Source organism: Onthophagus taurus, chromosome 7 (assembly GCF_036711975.1).
Source record: "Onthophagus taurus isolate NC chromosome 7, IU_Otau_3.0, whole genome shotgun sequence".
NCBI lineage: Eukaryota > Metazoa > Arthropoda > Insecta > Coleoptera > Scarabaeidae > Onthophagus > Onthophagus taurus.
In genome coordinates this window covers 2034987-2052696 of record NC_091972.1, presented here as the reverse complement: position 1 = coordinate 2052696, position 17710 = coordinate 2034987, and the positions used below count along the sequence as shown (strand labels likewise).

The window sequence follows — 17710 nt, the reverse complement described above, 5'->3', positions numbered from 1 at the left end:
AAGTGATATAATGGGGAAAGTGCTTTGGTAATGTGTATTATGTTCTTCACTTAGGCAACCCAACATACATTAATCCCCACTTCATGTATCAAAAGATTTCAATTTACTTCTCAATTTAATAAAGCATCAATTTTTTAATAACAACCCACAAAAACAATTCTTAAATCTAATTCATTACTAATATATAAAAGTAAAAACCAATAATCAAACTTAGAAATCGCATTAAGCGCCATCTTTGTTTCAACTCACACACCATTTTTTTCTTTTGATATATGACAGTTAAGTTAACCTCACATTTCTTACCGGTAAATATAATGATAACAATTTAAACTATTAGTTATTCGTATTCCGTGTTAATATGGGGTTATTAACGGATCCCAGTGCGGGGCAAAGTGCCATAGTGAAATTATTAACCAAAATTTATCCGGCATTATGTGTAATGCTTTACATTGGAGGTGTAATTTATTTCGGGTGTCTCGCCCACAGGAAATTTAACGGGGGCACTTATTTTTCCGAAAACGCCCTACTTCCCGGATTGGTTAAGTCGGAATTCCACGATGATTCGTTTGCTGTTCAATATCACCGTGAATTATTGGATGAGATGGAAACACATCAAAATTCAATTCCGTACTCGTGGTTATTGGCTAAATTTCGACAACTTGGTTTGGATGCTTATACGCAAAATTTTACTTTGAATTATCCATTGGGAAATCAACAGGTAATATCATTTTCATGCAAATGTTTGTTACTTATTAATTTAAATTATTTCAGTCTTTTAGTGGTAAAAATGTTTATGGTATTCTAAGAGCACCAAGAGCAGGGAGCACGGAAGCATTGGTCTTGAGTGTTCCATATAGACCACCAACAAGTGTTCATGAAACCACTGCCGCCTCAATTAGTATTATGATGGCTTTTGCAAGATTTGCAAACAGTAATTCTTTTTTATTTTTATTGCTTGTTATATCTTTTATGAATGCAACTTAAAATCACTTAATATTTTGCTGAGAATTAGAATATGACAGCTTATGTACTAACTTATCTTTATTATTTAAGGAGAAAAATATTGGGCTAAAGACATCATATTTCTAGTAACTGAACATGAACAGTTAGGGATGCAAGCTTGGTTAGAGGCTTATCATGGTGTTAGTTGTGGTAAAGAAGGAGTTCTTATTGCTGGCGATATGAAAGGAAGAGCTGGTGCTATTCAAGCAGCAATAAATTTGGAATTTCATGCACCACAAATATGTAAGTAGAAATATTTTCTTATATACCAAGAATTTCATATAACTTGCAATATACAGTGTGTCCATAAAGTAGCGGATATAGGCGATAAAATCATTATAAACGTCATCGATATTTTTTCAAATGGCAATACCCCATTTTCATTATGGAATATGAAAGGGGATGTTTTTTTTAAACCAGTACAGTCAATATTAATATTGGTTACATAAGAAAATTTTCGAGAAAAATTACTTTAAAGTTTACCTACACTTCAAATTTGTTGACAGTGTTGAATCATTTCATATAAATCCGGGCATTCGACTTTGTATACAGGGTGTATCTGAATGACTGCAACAAACTTCAAGGGGTGATTCTTTAGTGAATTTTAAGGGTACTTTGATATATGAACCATGGGTGATTTCGGCTCTCCAAAGAAGCTACACCCCCAAAAATGGCGAAAAATTTTGGTTTAATTTTTTTTTTCCAAAAACCATAAACGCTAGTTAAATGAAATTTGGGGAATATGTTTAACTCATAATAGGGTATGTTTTGACTCTATTTGTACATTCAACCTACCCTTCTAAACTACTAAACGTTTAATTTTCAGCCAGACTTTCAGTCGGTAGATACGTGGAGTCATTTAAATGACCGTACATAGGTAATTAGTAAATTTTGAGATCGCGCATTTCCGCCTTCGCATTCATTGTTGATCATACTTTCGATCGAGACGTTGATGACTAAAATTGATCAATTAATTAAGGAGATAATTGATGTGTTTGATTAATTAGTTTTTTATGTTTTAATCAAAATCTTTACATATTTCGAATCGGGCATTTTCAACCAGACGCAAGCTTTCGTTTGAGATATTAATCTTCATTAAATTTGCTTTAAAATGTTTTAAAATGAAAATAAATTTCATGAGGATATCTCAATTCGTTCTTGAGATACGATTTTTTTAAAATTTATATTTCATGACACAAAAAATAAGGGATGATGCATAACCCAACGTCTTGGCTACTTCGTTTTAATAATTTGTTGGGCACCTGATTATTTTGCAGGAATTCCCATCTAGACAAAATTGTATTGGGCTACCAAAAATCTATATAGGGCAAGAAGGTTATTATGAGCAGTTATTCTAACAAGATGGCACGCCACCACACTTCAACAAGCTTTAGTCAGTTTTTGATACTTAGGAAATTGTTTAAAATAATTGGTTACCATAGTTACTCATGGCTACTGTTATTTTTATCATGTCAAGCAAATTTGAAGAAGTTAATCTTTAAAGTATATTTATATTGAGTGCATTAGATTCAGAAAAAGATCCTCTTCATATACCGTAATAAAAATGGAAGATTGCCATTTGAAAAAAATATCGATGACATCATAACTCGTTTAAAAATGGCGGAAAAAAATTGAAATCTACACTAAAAAATAGCAAAAAGTTTAAACCTTTAGACCCGTTTCAGAAATTTTTCCATAAACTGTTTATAATGATTTTATATGAATGCAGTAACCGTAGTTACGAAACTACTATACACTTGCACTGTCCCACATAAAATGCAACATAGCTTAATAGTACGGGCATTAGGTAGTTTTACAAAGGAAAAGTTGTGCTTGGAAAAGGTGACGTCCTTATGATAATCCTGAGTTTTCAGCCGTCATAAGAGACGCGCGGCTAAACTCAAATGTTTCTGGTTCTAGGTTTAGTGTTAGTTATAGTTTTACACTAGCACTATTACTATGTAGAATTAACACTATATCTAGAACTAGAATCATTCGGATTTAGCCGCTCGTCTCTAAAGACGGCTAAACCCGAATGATTCTAGTTCTAGGTTTTGTGTTAGTTTTAGTGATAGTGCTAGTGCAATACTAGAACTAACACTAGATCGTGAACTAGAAACATTTGGATTTAGCTGCACGTCTCGTGTTAGTTCTAGTTACAGTGGTAGGTAGCGTTAGTTAGCATAAGATATCACTATGTTGCGTATTTTTATTACACTACTACTTTGTTTTACACTAGCACTGCTACTATGTAGAATTAACACTATACCTAGAACTAGAATCATTCGGATTTAGCCGCACGTCTCTAAAAACGGCTAAACCCGAATGATTCTAGTTCTAGGTATAGTGTTAGTTCTAGTTTTACACTTGCACTGTCATTAGAACTAACACTAGGCTTGGAACTAGAAACATTGGGGTTTAGACACATGTTTCTCAAAACGGCTAAACACGAATGATTCTAGTTCTAGATCTTGTGTTAGTTCTAGTGATAGTGCTAGTGTAAAACTAGAACTAACACTAGATCGAGAACTAGAAATATTCGGATATAGCCGCACGTCTCTCAAGACGGCTAAACTCAAATGTTTCTGGTTCTAGGTCTAGTGTTAGTTATAGTTTTATACTAGCACTCTTACTATGTAGAATTAACACTATATCTAGAACTAGAATCATTCGGATTTAGCCGCACGTCTCTAAAGACGGCTAAACCCGAATGATTCTAGTTCTAGGTTTTGTGTTAGTTTTAGTGATAGTGCTAGTGCAATACTAGAACTAACACTAGATCGTGAACTAGAAACATTTGGATTTAGCTGCATGTCTCGTGTTAGTTCTAGTAACAGTGGTAGGTAGTGCTAGTTAGCATAAGATATCACTATGTTGCATATTTTTATTGCACTAAAACTAGAACTAACACTAGACCTAGAACTAGAAATATTCGGGTGCGTCTTCAGACGCACGGCTAAATCCGAATATTTCTAGTTCTAGGTCTAGTGTTAGTTCTAATTTTATTTGTTATTCAGTGCTAGATTGTTGTACATTTTTTTTGAACTTAAAGTAGAAGTAACATCAGACCGAGAACTAGAAACATTCTGATTTAGCCGCACGTCTCTCAAGACGGCTAAACCCGAATGATTCTAGTTCTAGGTCTTGTGTTAATTCTAGTGATAGTGCAAAACTCGAACTAACACAAGACCAAGCACAAAAAACATTCGGATTTAGCCATGCGTTTTTAGACGAATGTTTCTAGTTCTAGGTCTAGTGTGAGTTCTAGTTTTAGTCCAATAAAAATATGCAACATAGTGATATCTTACGTTAACTGCCTCTACTTACCACTGTCACTAGAACTAACATTAGACCTAGACCAAGAAACATTCAGACATGTTGCATTTTATGTGGGACAGACCAAGTAAATACGCCCTGGTTTCTATGGAAATATATTTTTATACAGCCTGATTCAGAGTAAGCGCCTTATTTTTTTTAGCCACATTATCGGTACTACTTTCAAAATATTTGGCAGTAATATGTTTTGGGTCATTCTCTACACGATGGTGATGCCACATTTTCAATTGAAAGAATTATTTCAAAATGGCGACTGTCAACTTTTTTTTTTAAATGGAATGCCAAAATTTTTTTTTTATTATTGAGGTCTTAAAAACACTCTTTATACGATAGTATTTTGTTTTTCTTAAAAATTCATTTCTTTCCCCATCAAAAAGCACACATTTTAATCTAGTAGCGCATGAATGTTTTACACTCGATGTTATTTTTGTCCAAATATCAAGTAGCGCTAGACACAAAAGAAACAATTAAACTTTATTTTGTAATAAACATCTACTTATTTATTTATTTTGACAGATATATTTTATTTTGAGTATAATTGCCAAAGGTATAATTAATGTTTGTAAACAAAACTAACCTTACCAAACATTCCTTCACGCTCTAATTGACATTACAAAAGAAAACTTCACGCTATAATTGCCATTACAAATTGCCAAAGAAAACTTCATGGTATAATTAATGTTTGTAAACAAAACTAACCTTACCGAACATTCCTTCACGCTCTAATTGACATTACAAAAGAAAACTTCACGCTATAATTGCCATTACTAATTGCCAAAGAAAACTTCATGGTATAATTAATGTTTGTAAACAAAACTAACCTTACCTCACATTCCTTCACGCTATAATTGACATTACAAAAGAAAACTTCACGCTATAATTGCCATTACTAATTGCCAAAGAAAACTTCATGGTATAATTAATGTTTGTAAACAAAACTAACCTTACCTCACATTCCTTCACGCTATAATTGACATTACAAAAGAAAACTTCACGCTATAATTGCCATTACAAATTGCCAAAGAATACTTCATGGTATAATTAATGTTTGTAAACAAAACTAACCTTACCGAACATTCCTTCACGCTATAATTGACATTACAAAAGAAAACTTCACGCTATAATTGCCATTACAAATTGCCAAAGAAAACTTCATGGTATAATTAATGTTTGTAAACAAAACTAACCTTACCGAACATTCCTTCACGCTCTAATTGACATTACAAAAGAAAACTTCACGCTATAATTGCCATTACTAATTGCCAAAGAAAACTTCATGGTATAATTAATGTTTGTAAACAAAACTAACCTTACCTCACATTCCTTCACGCTATAATTGACATTACAAAAGAAAACTTCACGCTATAATTGCCATTACAAATTGCCAAAGAATACTTCATGGTATAATTAATGTTTGTAAACAAAACTAACCTTACCTAACATTCAGCGTCTGAAGACACAGGGCTAAACCCGAAACTTAAAAATGTACAACTTAGCGCTGAATAACAATTAAAACTAGAACTAACACTTGCACTAGAACTATACTCTGTTTTTAAACCAGGAGGAGTAAACGCGAAAGTCAGATTTACACTGGAAAAAATCACCAGAAAATATCACTAGATATTTTGGCGGTAAATTTAAATTAATAATTATTATTTATTTATTTACTTATTATTGTATTTATTTTCGTTTGTTATCGTCAACACTATACATACAAATTAACATTGAAGTTATGAGTATATTTATTTCAAAATATAATAAAAAAGGGTTTAAGAACACAACATATACAATAATGACACGAATCTGTCGAATTATCAATTACCTAACCTTCAAATTCAAAATCAAAATTCAAAATTGCCTGTGTGTGAACCATTGTGGTCTTATATATAATCTAGAGAGCGTATGTGATGGTGGTGGGGGTAATCAGAAAGTCAGACATGTTGGATGTACCGACCTGAACTTAGCTATAGTTTCAAGTCTCTATTGTACCTACAATTATAACCTCACAATTCTCATAAACATATTGTTATTTTTATTAAAATTTGATTTTTGCTGAAAGTTTTCGAATTCTTTTCGTTTCACATATGTTTTTTATAATTTGATAGGTTGGACGATTATTTACAACCGCCCATAAAATGTTTCTGGTTACTTGACTTGGAATTAACAATTGAAGACCTCGGTATAAGAAGGGGACAACTCCTTCTCTTGATAAATGGAGCTACTCCCTTCTTGCACCGAGGTCTTCAATTGAAGTTCAAGTAAAGTTTATTATTAAGGACTGTTCAGTTTTTTTAAAATAAACTAACAATTATTTATAGGCAAAGGTTAACGTGATCAATCGGAATTGCTTTAAATATTTTCTTCTTAGTTTATGTTAAGTATAAGGGTTATGGCTAAAAATTATTAAGTTCTTTTAAAATATCATATAATTAATAATTATTTATCAATAAAAAATTAATGTTTTGTTTTGGTTATTATTTTCTGTCTTTCCAGTTTATAATAATGTAAAGTCTTCTTGCGTAAGTATATATAAGAATTTCGAATTTCCCGCTGAGTTGGTACATCTAACATGGCGACCTGTCTGGCTTCATTTTAGTCGTGGTGGGGGTAACAGCATACGCACTCTAGATGATATATAAGACCTCAATGGTGTGACCTTCCTCGCATTCAACCAATCACGTGCAAGGTCAATCTGGTGACAAATTTAAAATACTCCTCCTGGTTTAAAAACAGACTATAGATTAAAATCTTAGGTTCCTTTTGGATGGGGAAAGAAATGAATTTTTAAGAAAAACAAAATACTGTCGTAAAAAGAATGCTTTTAAGATCTCACCATCGTGTAGAGAGTGTCCTAAAACATATTACTGCCAAATATTTTGAAAGTAGTGTGGCTAAAAAAAAATAAGGCGCTTACTCTGAATCAGGCTGTATATTGCATCTTAAGTGAAATTCACTATTTTTTTAAAACTATTATTTTTTTAAGCTCGTATTGATATTAAAATTGAGGGATTAAATGGTCAACTTCCCAATTTGGATTTATTTAATTTAGCCTCAAAAATGTGTTGGCGGGAAGGAGTGCCATATACGTTTAAAGGGCGTAGTTCTCAACATCTTTCAAATGAATTTAACGATTGGAGTTATGCTTTTCATACAATGATGTTAATGGCTTCTACGCAAGCAACAGGAGTATGATGGTTTTATTTTTCTGTTGCCATTATAATAATAATTCATTTTTTAGATTCCAAACGGTAATCACGGTCTTTATTATCGCTTTGGAATACAAGCTCTAACATTGGAAGGTTTTGTAAATAAAAGAGCTGATGTTAAATTCGTTCGAATGGGACGAATTATTGAGCATATCTTTAGAAGTTTAAATAATTTATTGGAACGTTTTCATCAAAGTTTCTTTTTTTATTTGTTGTCAAGTAGTGATAGATATATTTCAATTGGTAAGATTTTAAAGTTATAGTTTTGATTATTTTTGATTTTTTTGTGATTTAAGGATTGTATATGCCGGCTATTGGTGCTCTAGTGGCTGTTCTTTTTGTAAAGGCCCATGCGAAATGGTCTCAACTTAATAAAGATGATGATAAAAACACCGATTCAGAAGACACAAAATTAACAGAGGAACAATTAGCTTTTAAGAGGGAATCAAAAGTAAAATTATCACAGTTGTCAATACAAGAATGGGAGGATAAACTTTTAAAAGATATTCCAAATATCCCAGAAGACTCCAAGATGCATTTTGGTCACATAGCTTTAATAGTAGTAACAATACATGGTTTAGGGTTTTTCTTAAAAGATTTATTTCCTTATTATGTTACAAAATTAGGGATTGATGGAGGTTATTCGACTGAGTTATCGATTTACGTCGGTTTTGCGTTTATTTCATTTTTAACAATTTTTATTTCTCCATTTTTAAATCGACCAAATTACCGTTGTATGATAATGTTAGAAATCATCGCCTTAATTGAATTAGGAACGATATTTTTATGTATCGCGATGTATAACATATCTTTAGCCATGTTTTGTGCAGTTTTATACGTTCCTTTTACCGTTATTATGTTTCCAGGGCGTTGCAAATATTTTAGATGGACCCAAAAATGTTTATGGTTCATGTTGCACCCATTCGTTCTTGTTAATATCATTGTAACTGCGTACACTTTCTTAATGTTTCCCGGTGACGATTTTAAAGAGAATTTAACGCGTGCTTTTGCGGCTATTCAACACGCAATGGTTTACAGTATTGTTGATTGTATTATTTATGGAAATTGGTTATTTAGTGTTATTTGTGTTACCATTGTTCCAACGTGGTTTATGTTTTGGCATTTATCTTTCTTTCGTCCAACTAAAGAGGATGTATTGTCTCTCGTACAAAGTGAAAAGAATAAATTAAAGAAAGAATAGTGTGTAATTATTATTAGGTAAAATATTTTTTTTAATGCAGTTTTGTTATAGACTTTTTTAAATAAATATTAAGAAGTAAAATTTATTTAATTTTGGTGTCACATTTATTTTTCTTTTATCAGTACAATATTTTATACAAATATAACATTATTAACAATAAGTATGATATAATGTGTCATATTTATGTCTCTTTGAGTGTCGTTTCCAAATTTCTTTTATTTTTTTTAGCGTTTAGATGTTCCTTTTTATTTTTGCAAAAATTTAACATTTTAACTTTTTGTTTCATTTTTAATTTTCGTCTTCAACGCTTAATTTTTAATTCATAATATCGGTCTCATTTAATAAAGCTATTAGGTCAGGCACATATAATATATACACACGTGTATAAAATCGGAATGTAAGCTTTTACATATATTTATTTACAAACAATTAATTTGGGGGATTTCGGGGGTATCTCAATTTATTTTTATTAACACATTGGTAGTTAAAAAATAAATTAATTATCACATTGCAAAAGTCGAACCTATTAACTATTTTATTAATAATTATTTCACGTTAACATAGTCAACAAATCGTTGCGCGATCGATAATTTCTTTGAGACAACAAAAAAGCTTACATTCTAGCATCCTGTCTTGGGGACCTTTTTGGACGAATTTTTTTCTCTTCATATTTTTGAGTCGACCCTATCTCGACGACTCGTCGCTTTTTATATACAATGATGTGTTTGTGAAATTGGTCTAGCTTTTGATTCTATTTAAATTTTCCTCATAAGAGAATCCGAATCATTAACTGGAAAGGAGAGGTAAAAGTCGGAAATCTTAGGTACAACTTTAACAATAATCCTTGGCAAATCATTGCATAAAAAAACCCGTGTTCTCCTCCCAATCGTCCAAACTTGGACCAAAGGATTCGTTGAAAAACTGGTCGATTTCTTTGTACATATGCATCAGACCTTTCTTACTAAACGTATGGCTTTCATCTGGATACACCTGTAAAAAGAAACGTAATTATTAACGTTGTTGAAACTATGAGTCATTCAAATATAAAGCGAGGAAATCAAATTGTTTTTTAAGATTATTACTGAAACTCCCAACCCCTTTTTTTGTTATTAACACTATTCCACGCTATTCCTAAATTCTCGTTTATATTTGAATGACCAATTGGCTTGAATTTACCAACTGTCGAAACAAGATATCGTAATCTATTAAAGATCTCGCAAGCCTCATGGAATGTTGTGGTTTTACCGTCGTATCCGCTGTTCCGTGAATTAAAAGAAAATGTTTTCCTCGCATATTACTTGCTCTTTTTGTTAAATCTGCTTTTTCGTATTCCAAGAACTGTTGAGACGGTATTCCTAGGTATCTTTCTGTGAAGTACGAATCTAAAACAAGTTTTATGTGTAAGTAGGAAAGCTTTAATGACCGGTATTAATTAAACTACAACTATCGCTACCACCTATACCCTTTCTAGAACAAACATTAGACCTAGAACTAGAAACATTCAGATTTATCCGCAAGTCTCTTAAGACGGCTAAATCCGAATCATTCTAGTTCTAGGTCTTCTGTTAGTTCTAGTGATAGTGCTAGTGGAAAACTCGAACTAACACTAGACCAAGAACTAGAAACATTCGGATTTAGCCGCACGTCTTTCAAGACGGCTAAACCCGAATGATTCTAGTTCTAGGTCTTGTGTTAGTTCTATCCATAGTACTAGTGTAAAACTAGAACTAACACTAGACCTAGAAACGTTTGGATTTAGCCGCACGTCTTTCAAGACGGCTAAACCCGAATGATTCTAGTTCTAGGTCTTGTGTTAGTTCTATCCATAGTACTAGTGTAAAACTAGAACTAACACTAGACCTAGAAACGTTTGGATTTAGCCGCACGTCTTTCAAGACGGCTAAACCCGAATGATTCTAGTTCTAGGTCTTCTGTTAGTTTTAGTGATAGTGCTAGTGCAAAACTCGAACTAACACTAGATCAAGAACTAGAAACACTCAGATTTTTTTTTTATTTGTTGTTCATTCCCAAAAAGACATAAGAGTCCATAACAGGTATATAAACACTAAAATATAACAGCAACACAAGAAGAAGATCAGTTCAAAATCAGTTTAACCTAAGATTAAGGTAATAAGTCCTTGCTTATCCCGCAAAGGAATTCAGACCATTCAGATTCTTCACCCGTTGTGGTAAATCATTAAACTACTCCGCCGCTGCTGCTGTAACACTTCTTCTCCCAATGTTTCTTGCAAGGGGCAAGATGTGAATATTTTGGTTAGTTCTTGTATTATACGCATGCATATCGCATTTGAGGCTAAAGTGAATGCCAGTTTCCATTAGATTATTTTTGATTTTATATATTAGCTTCACACTATCAAGCTTAATCATTTCATGTACATTAAGCACTTTTAACTCATTATACAATGATGTAGCATTTGTGCTATGTGGTTTACAAAAGAGAATCTTTAAAACCTTATTTTGTGTTACTTGTAGCTTGTCAAGGTCTTTTTTACGAGCGAGACCCCCATAATAAATAGAAAATCTCGTTTCATTGTTGAAATATTGACCATTACGTTTTAGATGATAGCTTATATCATTTAACTTCTTTTGTATTAATTTTATATGGTATTCAAACGTTAATCTGTTATCTAAGACAATGCCCAAATAGGTACTATTTGTAACTTCGCTCAACCTAATACCAGAGATTATAAGTTCATGAGTTTTCATAGTGGCCTTTTTGTTAAAGATCATATATGTACATTTATCGCTGTTTAATTGAATATTATTTATATACACCAAAGAGCAAACACTGTCCAGATCATATTGAGCATCAGAAAAGACAGAGTCTATAGACCCGCTGTAGAATAAAACAGCATCATCCGCATACAAAGCAAGATCACCATGCATACAACAATTGGTTATATCATTCATATATATTAAAAAAAGGAGAAGGACCGAGGACAGATCCCTGGGGTACTCCATACTTGATATGAGTCGAGCTGCTAGTAGCATTATTGTAAACAGTCTACTGTTTTCTATTTCTTAAATAATTTTAAAAAACTCTCAGTGATGGTCCCTGAACTCCCAAATCTTCAAGCTTACTAATCAGTATAGCATGGTCAACCACATCACAACGCCTTACACAAGTCCAGGAAAACAGAAAAAACGGTTTTGCTCTCATTGACATTTCTATAAACAAATTCCAACAATGATATAATAGCAGTCAGTGTGCTCTTACCGCCTATGAAACCATGCTGCTCACAAGTTTGGAAACCAATAGTATTTAAATGGTACAGTAGTCTACTTTTTAAAATTGATTCAAATATTTTGGCAAAGACCGACAGTATAGATATTGGTCTATAGTTCTTCGGAAGAGTTTTTGAGCCTTTTTTATGCACTGGAGTTATTCTGCCTATCTTTAGGATATCGAGAAATTGACCAAGTTTTATTTCTCTTAATACTTGATTGAACAGGTGACAGAACTCCTTTCAGTACTTTCACCGCTTTTGGTTTTATACCGTCATCGCCTGGTGCTGCATTGTTTTTTATATTATCAATTATACGCTCCATTTCATCTGCAGTTGTAGGCTTAATGTACATTGAGGAATCTATCCCATATTCCAAGCTGACATTGGCGGCTGGCTTTCCCGCAAGCAACCTGTCTACACTGAAGGTGAAGTGATCATTCAGAACATTAAAAATTTCCCTAGGATCCACTGCGTCTCTCTTACTTCTTACAATTTTAGGAATCCGTTTATTTTCTATATCAATCGACAGGGCATTCTTAATAATACACCACTACTTGTTGAGTTTTCTCTAGTTTTTGGGCAAATCATCAGCACAGTTTATGAAAATGGGTTTGAATTCATCAGTTTTTTTAAGTATTATCTTTCCATTTTTAACCCAAATATACTTATATCATTTCCACGACCAAACTCTTTCGTGATCTTAAACAATTCCTGATTGTATTTCGTTAACTCATCGTTGAAATAAACCTTGTTATTGGTTACCTCATAAACCAGTCCTTCCGTTGTAATTTTATCCTTTCTCTTTTTAACAAAGTTCAATTTATCCTGTTTGCGCCCAAATATAACTTTAATAGGTACAACATCACCAGGTTCCCTTTTCCCCAATCTAAATGCCTCAATCTCCTCTAGTAGTTCAATATTAAGAGAGTTAGCTATTCCCTTCACGATGCCCACTGTTCTTTCCGGATTCTGGATCGCTATACCATGAATAGAGCTCGGATTCTTCGGTACCTAAGTCCAGTCGACCAGTTCATTAATGTTGCGTTATTAACGAGCGACGCATAGCCAAGGTCCCGAGTCCACTGGTCTGCAGCGTTGTCATGGTAATCCATAGGCGCGCATTAGCAAAGATCTGTATTAACGCTAAATAAGCAAGTAATTATGTACTTTATCATAATTTTTCTCGACTCTCAGTTCCTATTTGGTGCAATGATTGAATAATAATGACCTTTTCTAAATTAACTTCAGAAAATGACGACCGTTTGGGTGTTAAAATGTCTTTGAGTTTAGAAAATGTTCTTTCGACGTCACAACTGGTAACTAACGCAAATGCTACATTGTCGTCAATTACTGTGAACGTATCGTCAAAAGTCACTATTAAGTGTTGAATAAATTATAAAAACTCAAACAATAGGGTAATTCAGTTAATAAAAATCAAAAAATTAACTCTTAATAGAAGTAGTTTTAAATTATAAAACCTAAACAACAAGCACTTCTAATTATGAAAAAGCAAGAAAATATTCGATGATAATTAAATAAAATATTCAATATACTCGGTTTGAAATTATAAAAACTGAAACAATAGTACAATTCTAATTCACAAAATGAAATAGATTTAACGATGAATAAAGGATATTAAATGAATTGGCACTGAATACTCGGAACGCAACACGGATAAATACAGGCCTAGCATGCTTGTAGATGTGTGAGCAATCGGAACGGTAGATCGCGTGGTGGGAGTGCTTTATGATCGCGCTCCATAGGTTTTGCGCTGGCGACGCTACTGAGACGGTACCGAAATATCCGAGCTTTGACCATGAATTATGATGTTCCTCTCCACTCCATTCGTGTTTAACCGAAGTATGGCTAAACCCGATACTTTCTAGTTCTAGGTCTAGTGTTAGTTCTAGTTTTATTTGTTATTCAGTGCTAGATTGTTGTATATTTTTATTGAGCTAAAAGTAGAACTAACACTAGACCTAGAACTAAAAACATCGGGTTTAGCCGTCTTAAGAGACGCCCGGCTAAACCCTAATGATTCTAGTTCTAGGTCTTCTGTTAGTTCTAGTGATAGTGCAAAACTCGAACTCACACAAGACCAAGAACTAGAAACATTCGGATTTAGCCGCACGTCTTTTAAGACGGCTAAACCCGAATGATTCTTGTTCTAGGTCTTGTGTTAGTTCTAGTGATAGTGCTAGTGTAAAACTAGAACTAGAAAGTATCTGGTTCTAATCTAGTGTTTTACTGTATTATAGTTGTAGGTCTAGTTTATTTCTAGTTTTAGTTCAAAAGTTTTATGTGCATTAAATTAAAAGAAAAATAATTTAAAAAATTACTTACTGTACAAATACCAATCTGTAATTGGTGATATACTAACGGAGCAATTAATAACTTGATGTATATCAATCATTAACATCATCGCTGAAATATAACCGCCATATCCTCGACCGACGACGCAGATTTTTGTTTTATCTACATATTTTAATTCGTTTCTGAAATAGCTTAAAACAGCTAGTTGATCTTGAACATCTGTTGATCCAATCCTACAAATTAAATCCCTAGTTTTAATTGATTGGATAGTTTTTATTTGATCTGACTAGTTCTACAACGATAATTTTTGATGACCTCTCTAAAGAATAGAAATGGTTTAATAAAGAATGGCTCCAATAAATTATTACATTATCATTTCTACTTTATAGAGACATAAAAAGTATATGGTTTCTTTGTAATAAAGTCATTTAGCACCCGAAACCATTTGAGGACGTGACTTTTAATGCGACTCATAAAAGAAACTATAATAACAAAAATCATACTTACTTGTTTAATATCTCTCTTTTCATTTTTTCGCCTTGATACCCCGATCCTCTTACATCAACGTAAGCAACAATGTAATTTCTTGTACTTGCTAAAAACCACGCCCATGATGCATCCCATTTTTCTGTAACAGATTGAGCTCCAGGTTTTGAATCACTACAAAGCTATAAAAGTTAAAAACGAATTTAATGTTGAAAACTTTTCTTACATATACAGAATTGTCGGGAAAACTACTTCTTCGTATTCTCGAAGAACTGGAGGTAAAAACAACTTCACCTGGGCTTGATACTCATCTTCTAATATCACCGAAATCCTTTTTATTTGAGGTGCCGCGTATTGTATTACTTCGTTTTGTAAATTTGTACCGAAATTCAATACGGCTATTCTGAAATTTGTGGAAGTTTCTACTAGGAAGACAACAGGAACGTTCGGCCCGAGACATTCTTGTATGTAATATTTATACGCATGACTAAATATCACGTTGTTGTAGTCACATTTATAGTGAGCCATTAATGAATTATTATACATTGTCGTGTTAAAGTAATCAGCATCGAAAGTTTTATTAAAATCGATTTGAGGTCGACACGTAAGACATGTCCATGGTTGCGTTGAATTATAATCTCCTACTTTAAATAAATGTCTAACTGCAGGTTCTTTTTCATTTGTAGCAATAGCATAACTAAAAATTAAAATGTTAATAAGCATCATAAGAAATTAAATCGGATTTACATAATATGGGATTCTTCGTCCCACGCTAAAATTTTCGTAATTTCAAAAGCTCCGTGAGTTAAAGGAAGAACATTGTAGTCGTATATTTGACAAACGTGCATGTAATGACCATTGTTGCCATCGCGAACCGGAAGTCTGGCTAATGCTTGGGTGCCGTTGTTTGAAAAGACCGGATGGAATATTGGTTCCGTCCATCCGCATGTTTCTTTTTCCACGTGAAACTGAAACATACAACGTTCTTTTTTTTTCTCTGTGACCTCGAACGAAGTTCTGGTTCGTATACGTTATGGCGTGGCAATCTTATTGGAGAGGAGAAAAAGGATGCGATCCTTGGGGGAAAAATGTTCGCTTTTATCCAGAGAATGAAGGAGTAGGAACGACTGTGCCGTGAATTCCAAGGAGAGTCTTTTATTTTGTGCTAAATTTGCTTGTGTCACGAAGTGGTAAATGGTGACGTTTAAGAAATTTACGAGAAACAGGGATTTGGCTTTAAAAAATAACGACGGTTATTTTTTATTAAAAAAAATTGAGATTAAGAAAAATATTTCAAAATTCATTTAGGTATACAGTGCTTCCCAAAAGTAACGGATAAACTCGTTAAAACAATTAAAAACGGTTTATAGAAAAATCGCTGAGATGTTTCATGATTTTCCATTCATTTGAGGTAAAAAAATAGCAGTAGCCATGCGTAACCATGGCAACCAGTTTTTTTAGGTATTTTATTAAGACAATGATTAATTTTTGATATCTGAAAGAGTTGGTTGCCATGGTTACGTATGGCTACTGCTATTTTTCTATCTCAAATGAATGGAAAATTATGAAACTTTAAGATAATTTTTCTCGAAAATTTTCTTATGTAACCAATATTAATATCGACTGTACTAGATTCAGAAAAGAGTCCTCTTTCATATTCCGTAGTAGAAATGAAGCATGGCTATTTGAAAAAAATGTCGCTGACGTCATTACTCGTATAAAAATGGAGGAAAAAATTTAAATCTTTACACCCGTCTCAGCGATTTTTCCATAAACTGTTCTTAACTGTTTTAGCGAATTTATCCGTTACTTTTGGGAAACCTGTATACTTACTGCATGTATTGGTATATACATATACAGGGTGGTTCAGTTTTTACTCGGGAAACTTTACTAGGACGTAATACTTGCCAAAATAACACAAGTTTTTAGCAACTCTTTTGTTTTCGAGCTATGAGCGATCAAAGTTGAGCCAAAAATTTACATTTTGTTATGTACTTCGGTTGTAAGTAAACCGTAGAATTTGAAACTTTGTATGTATTTACTACTGATTAATACTTTATTTAATCGTCATACCTTAAACTTCCCTAGTCGCGTCTGTGAAGTTAGCACCTCATTTTTTTAAAACTTCAAATTTCTCTTGAGTTCCCATTGCACCCCATTGAGTTCTATAGTTCTCTACCATTTTTATTAAAAGTTCCGCAAAAATAGGCAAAAACATCGATATCGACTTTTTGGGGTGCTAAGTTCACAAAACGAGATCACAAAATTTGCAATAACTATTAAACGAATGCACGTATCTAAAAACTTTATTAAAATATCTTTTAGAACTCGTGAGGTGCTATTCAGAACTCCTGCCAGAACTCCCGGACCTTTTCAAAATTTTCACCCCTCCGGGACATTTACGAAATCTCAATGTGAACACTTCAAATCGCGCACTTTTCTTAAATATTAGTTTTACGGCTTCGAGCCTCAATCATTTTCGTTAGAACTCGTGAGGTGCTACCTAGAACTCCTATCAGAACTCCCGGAACTTTTCAAAATTTTCACCCCTCCGGGACATTTACAAAATCTCAATGTGAACACTTGAAATCGCGCACAGTTTCTTAAATATTAGTTTTACGGCTTCGAGCCTTAATCATTTTCGTTAGAACTCGTGAGGTGAGTTCTACGAGTTCTAAAAGATATTTTAATAAAGTTTTTAGATACGTGCATTCGCTTAATAGTTATTGCAAATTTTGTGATCTCGTTTTGTGAACTTAGCACCCCAAAAAGTCGATATCGATGTTTTTGCCTATTTTTGCGGAACTTTTAATAAAAATGGTAGAGAACTATAGAACTCAATGGGGTGCAATGGGAACTCAAGAGAAATTTGAAGTTTTAAAAAAATGAGGTGCTAACTTCACAGACGTTCCCTAGTC

The 17710-nt window shown here is 33.1% G+C and overlaps 2 protein-coding genes across 10 annotated transcripts in view; one reads left to right on the top strand and one right to left on the bottom strand.

Annotated features, from left to right (window-relative positions):
• The first annotated feature begins 26 nt into the window (after window positions 1-26).
• On the top strand, window positions 27-8830 carry LOC111423662 (glycosylphosphatidylinositol anchor attachment 1). Its single transcript, XM_023056931.2, has 6 exons — window positions 27-718; window positions 772-931; window positions 1054-1245; window positions 7322-7524; window positions 7577-7787; window positions 7841-8830. The coding sequence occupies exons 1-6, from the start codon at window positions 359-361 to the stop codon at window positions 8743-8745; spliced, it is 2031 nt and encodes a 676-aa protein (XP_022912699.2). The 5' UTR covers window positions 27-358; the 3' UTR covers window positions 8746-8830.
• The window catches only part of LOC111423653 (inactive dipeptidyl peptidase 10), a 149038-nt gene continuing 140149 nt past the window's right edge, over window positions 8822-17710 (bottom strand). For 5 of the 9 annotated variants that reach the window (XM_071197428.1, XM_071197427.1, XM_071197432.1 and 2 more), the window contains 6 exons: window positions 15540-15760; window positions 15019-15489; window positions 14814-14966; window positions 14337-14554; window positions 9922-10127; window positions 8822-9735 (listed from right to left, as the gene is read on the bottom strand). In XM_071197428.1, the coding sequence (XP_071053529.1) occupies window positions 9598-9735; window positions 9922-10127; window positions 14337-14554; window positions 14814-14966; window positions 15019-15489; window positions 15540-15760 (1407 nt within the window). In that variant the 3' untranslated portion in view covers window positions 8822-9597. The remainder of the gene's footprint in view (window positions 9736-9921; window positions 10128-14336; window positions 14555-14813; window positions 14967-15018; window positions 15490-15539; window positions 15761-17710) is intronic. The other 4 variants (XM_071197433.1, XM_071197430.1, XM_071197425.1 and 1 more) reach the window with 1 other exon arrangement.

Bases quoted from the DNA above. Each gene is read 5' to 3' on its own strand.
- LOC111423662 (XM_023056931.2), top strand. From the start codon at position 359: ATGGGGTTATTAACGGATCCCAGTGCGGGGCAAAGTGCCATAGTGAAA. The intron at 932-1,053 runs GTAATTCTTTTT...TTATTATTTAAG, and splicing joins TTTTGCAAGATTTGCAAACA to GAGAAAAATATTGGGCTAAA. The intron at 7,525-7,576 runs GTATGATGGTTT...TTCATTTTTTAG, and splicing joins CTTCTACGCAAGCAACAGGA to ATTCCAAACGGTAATCACGG.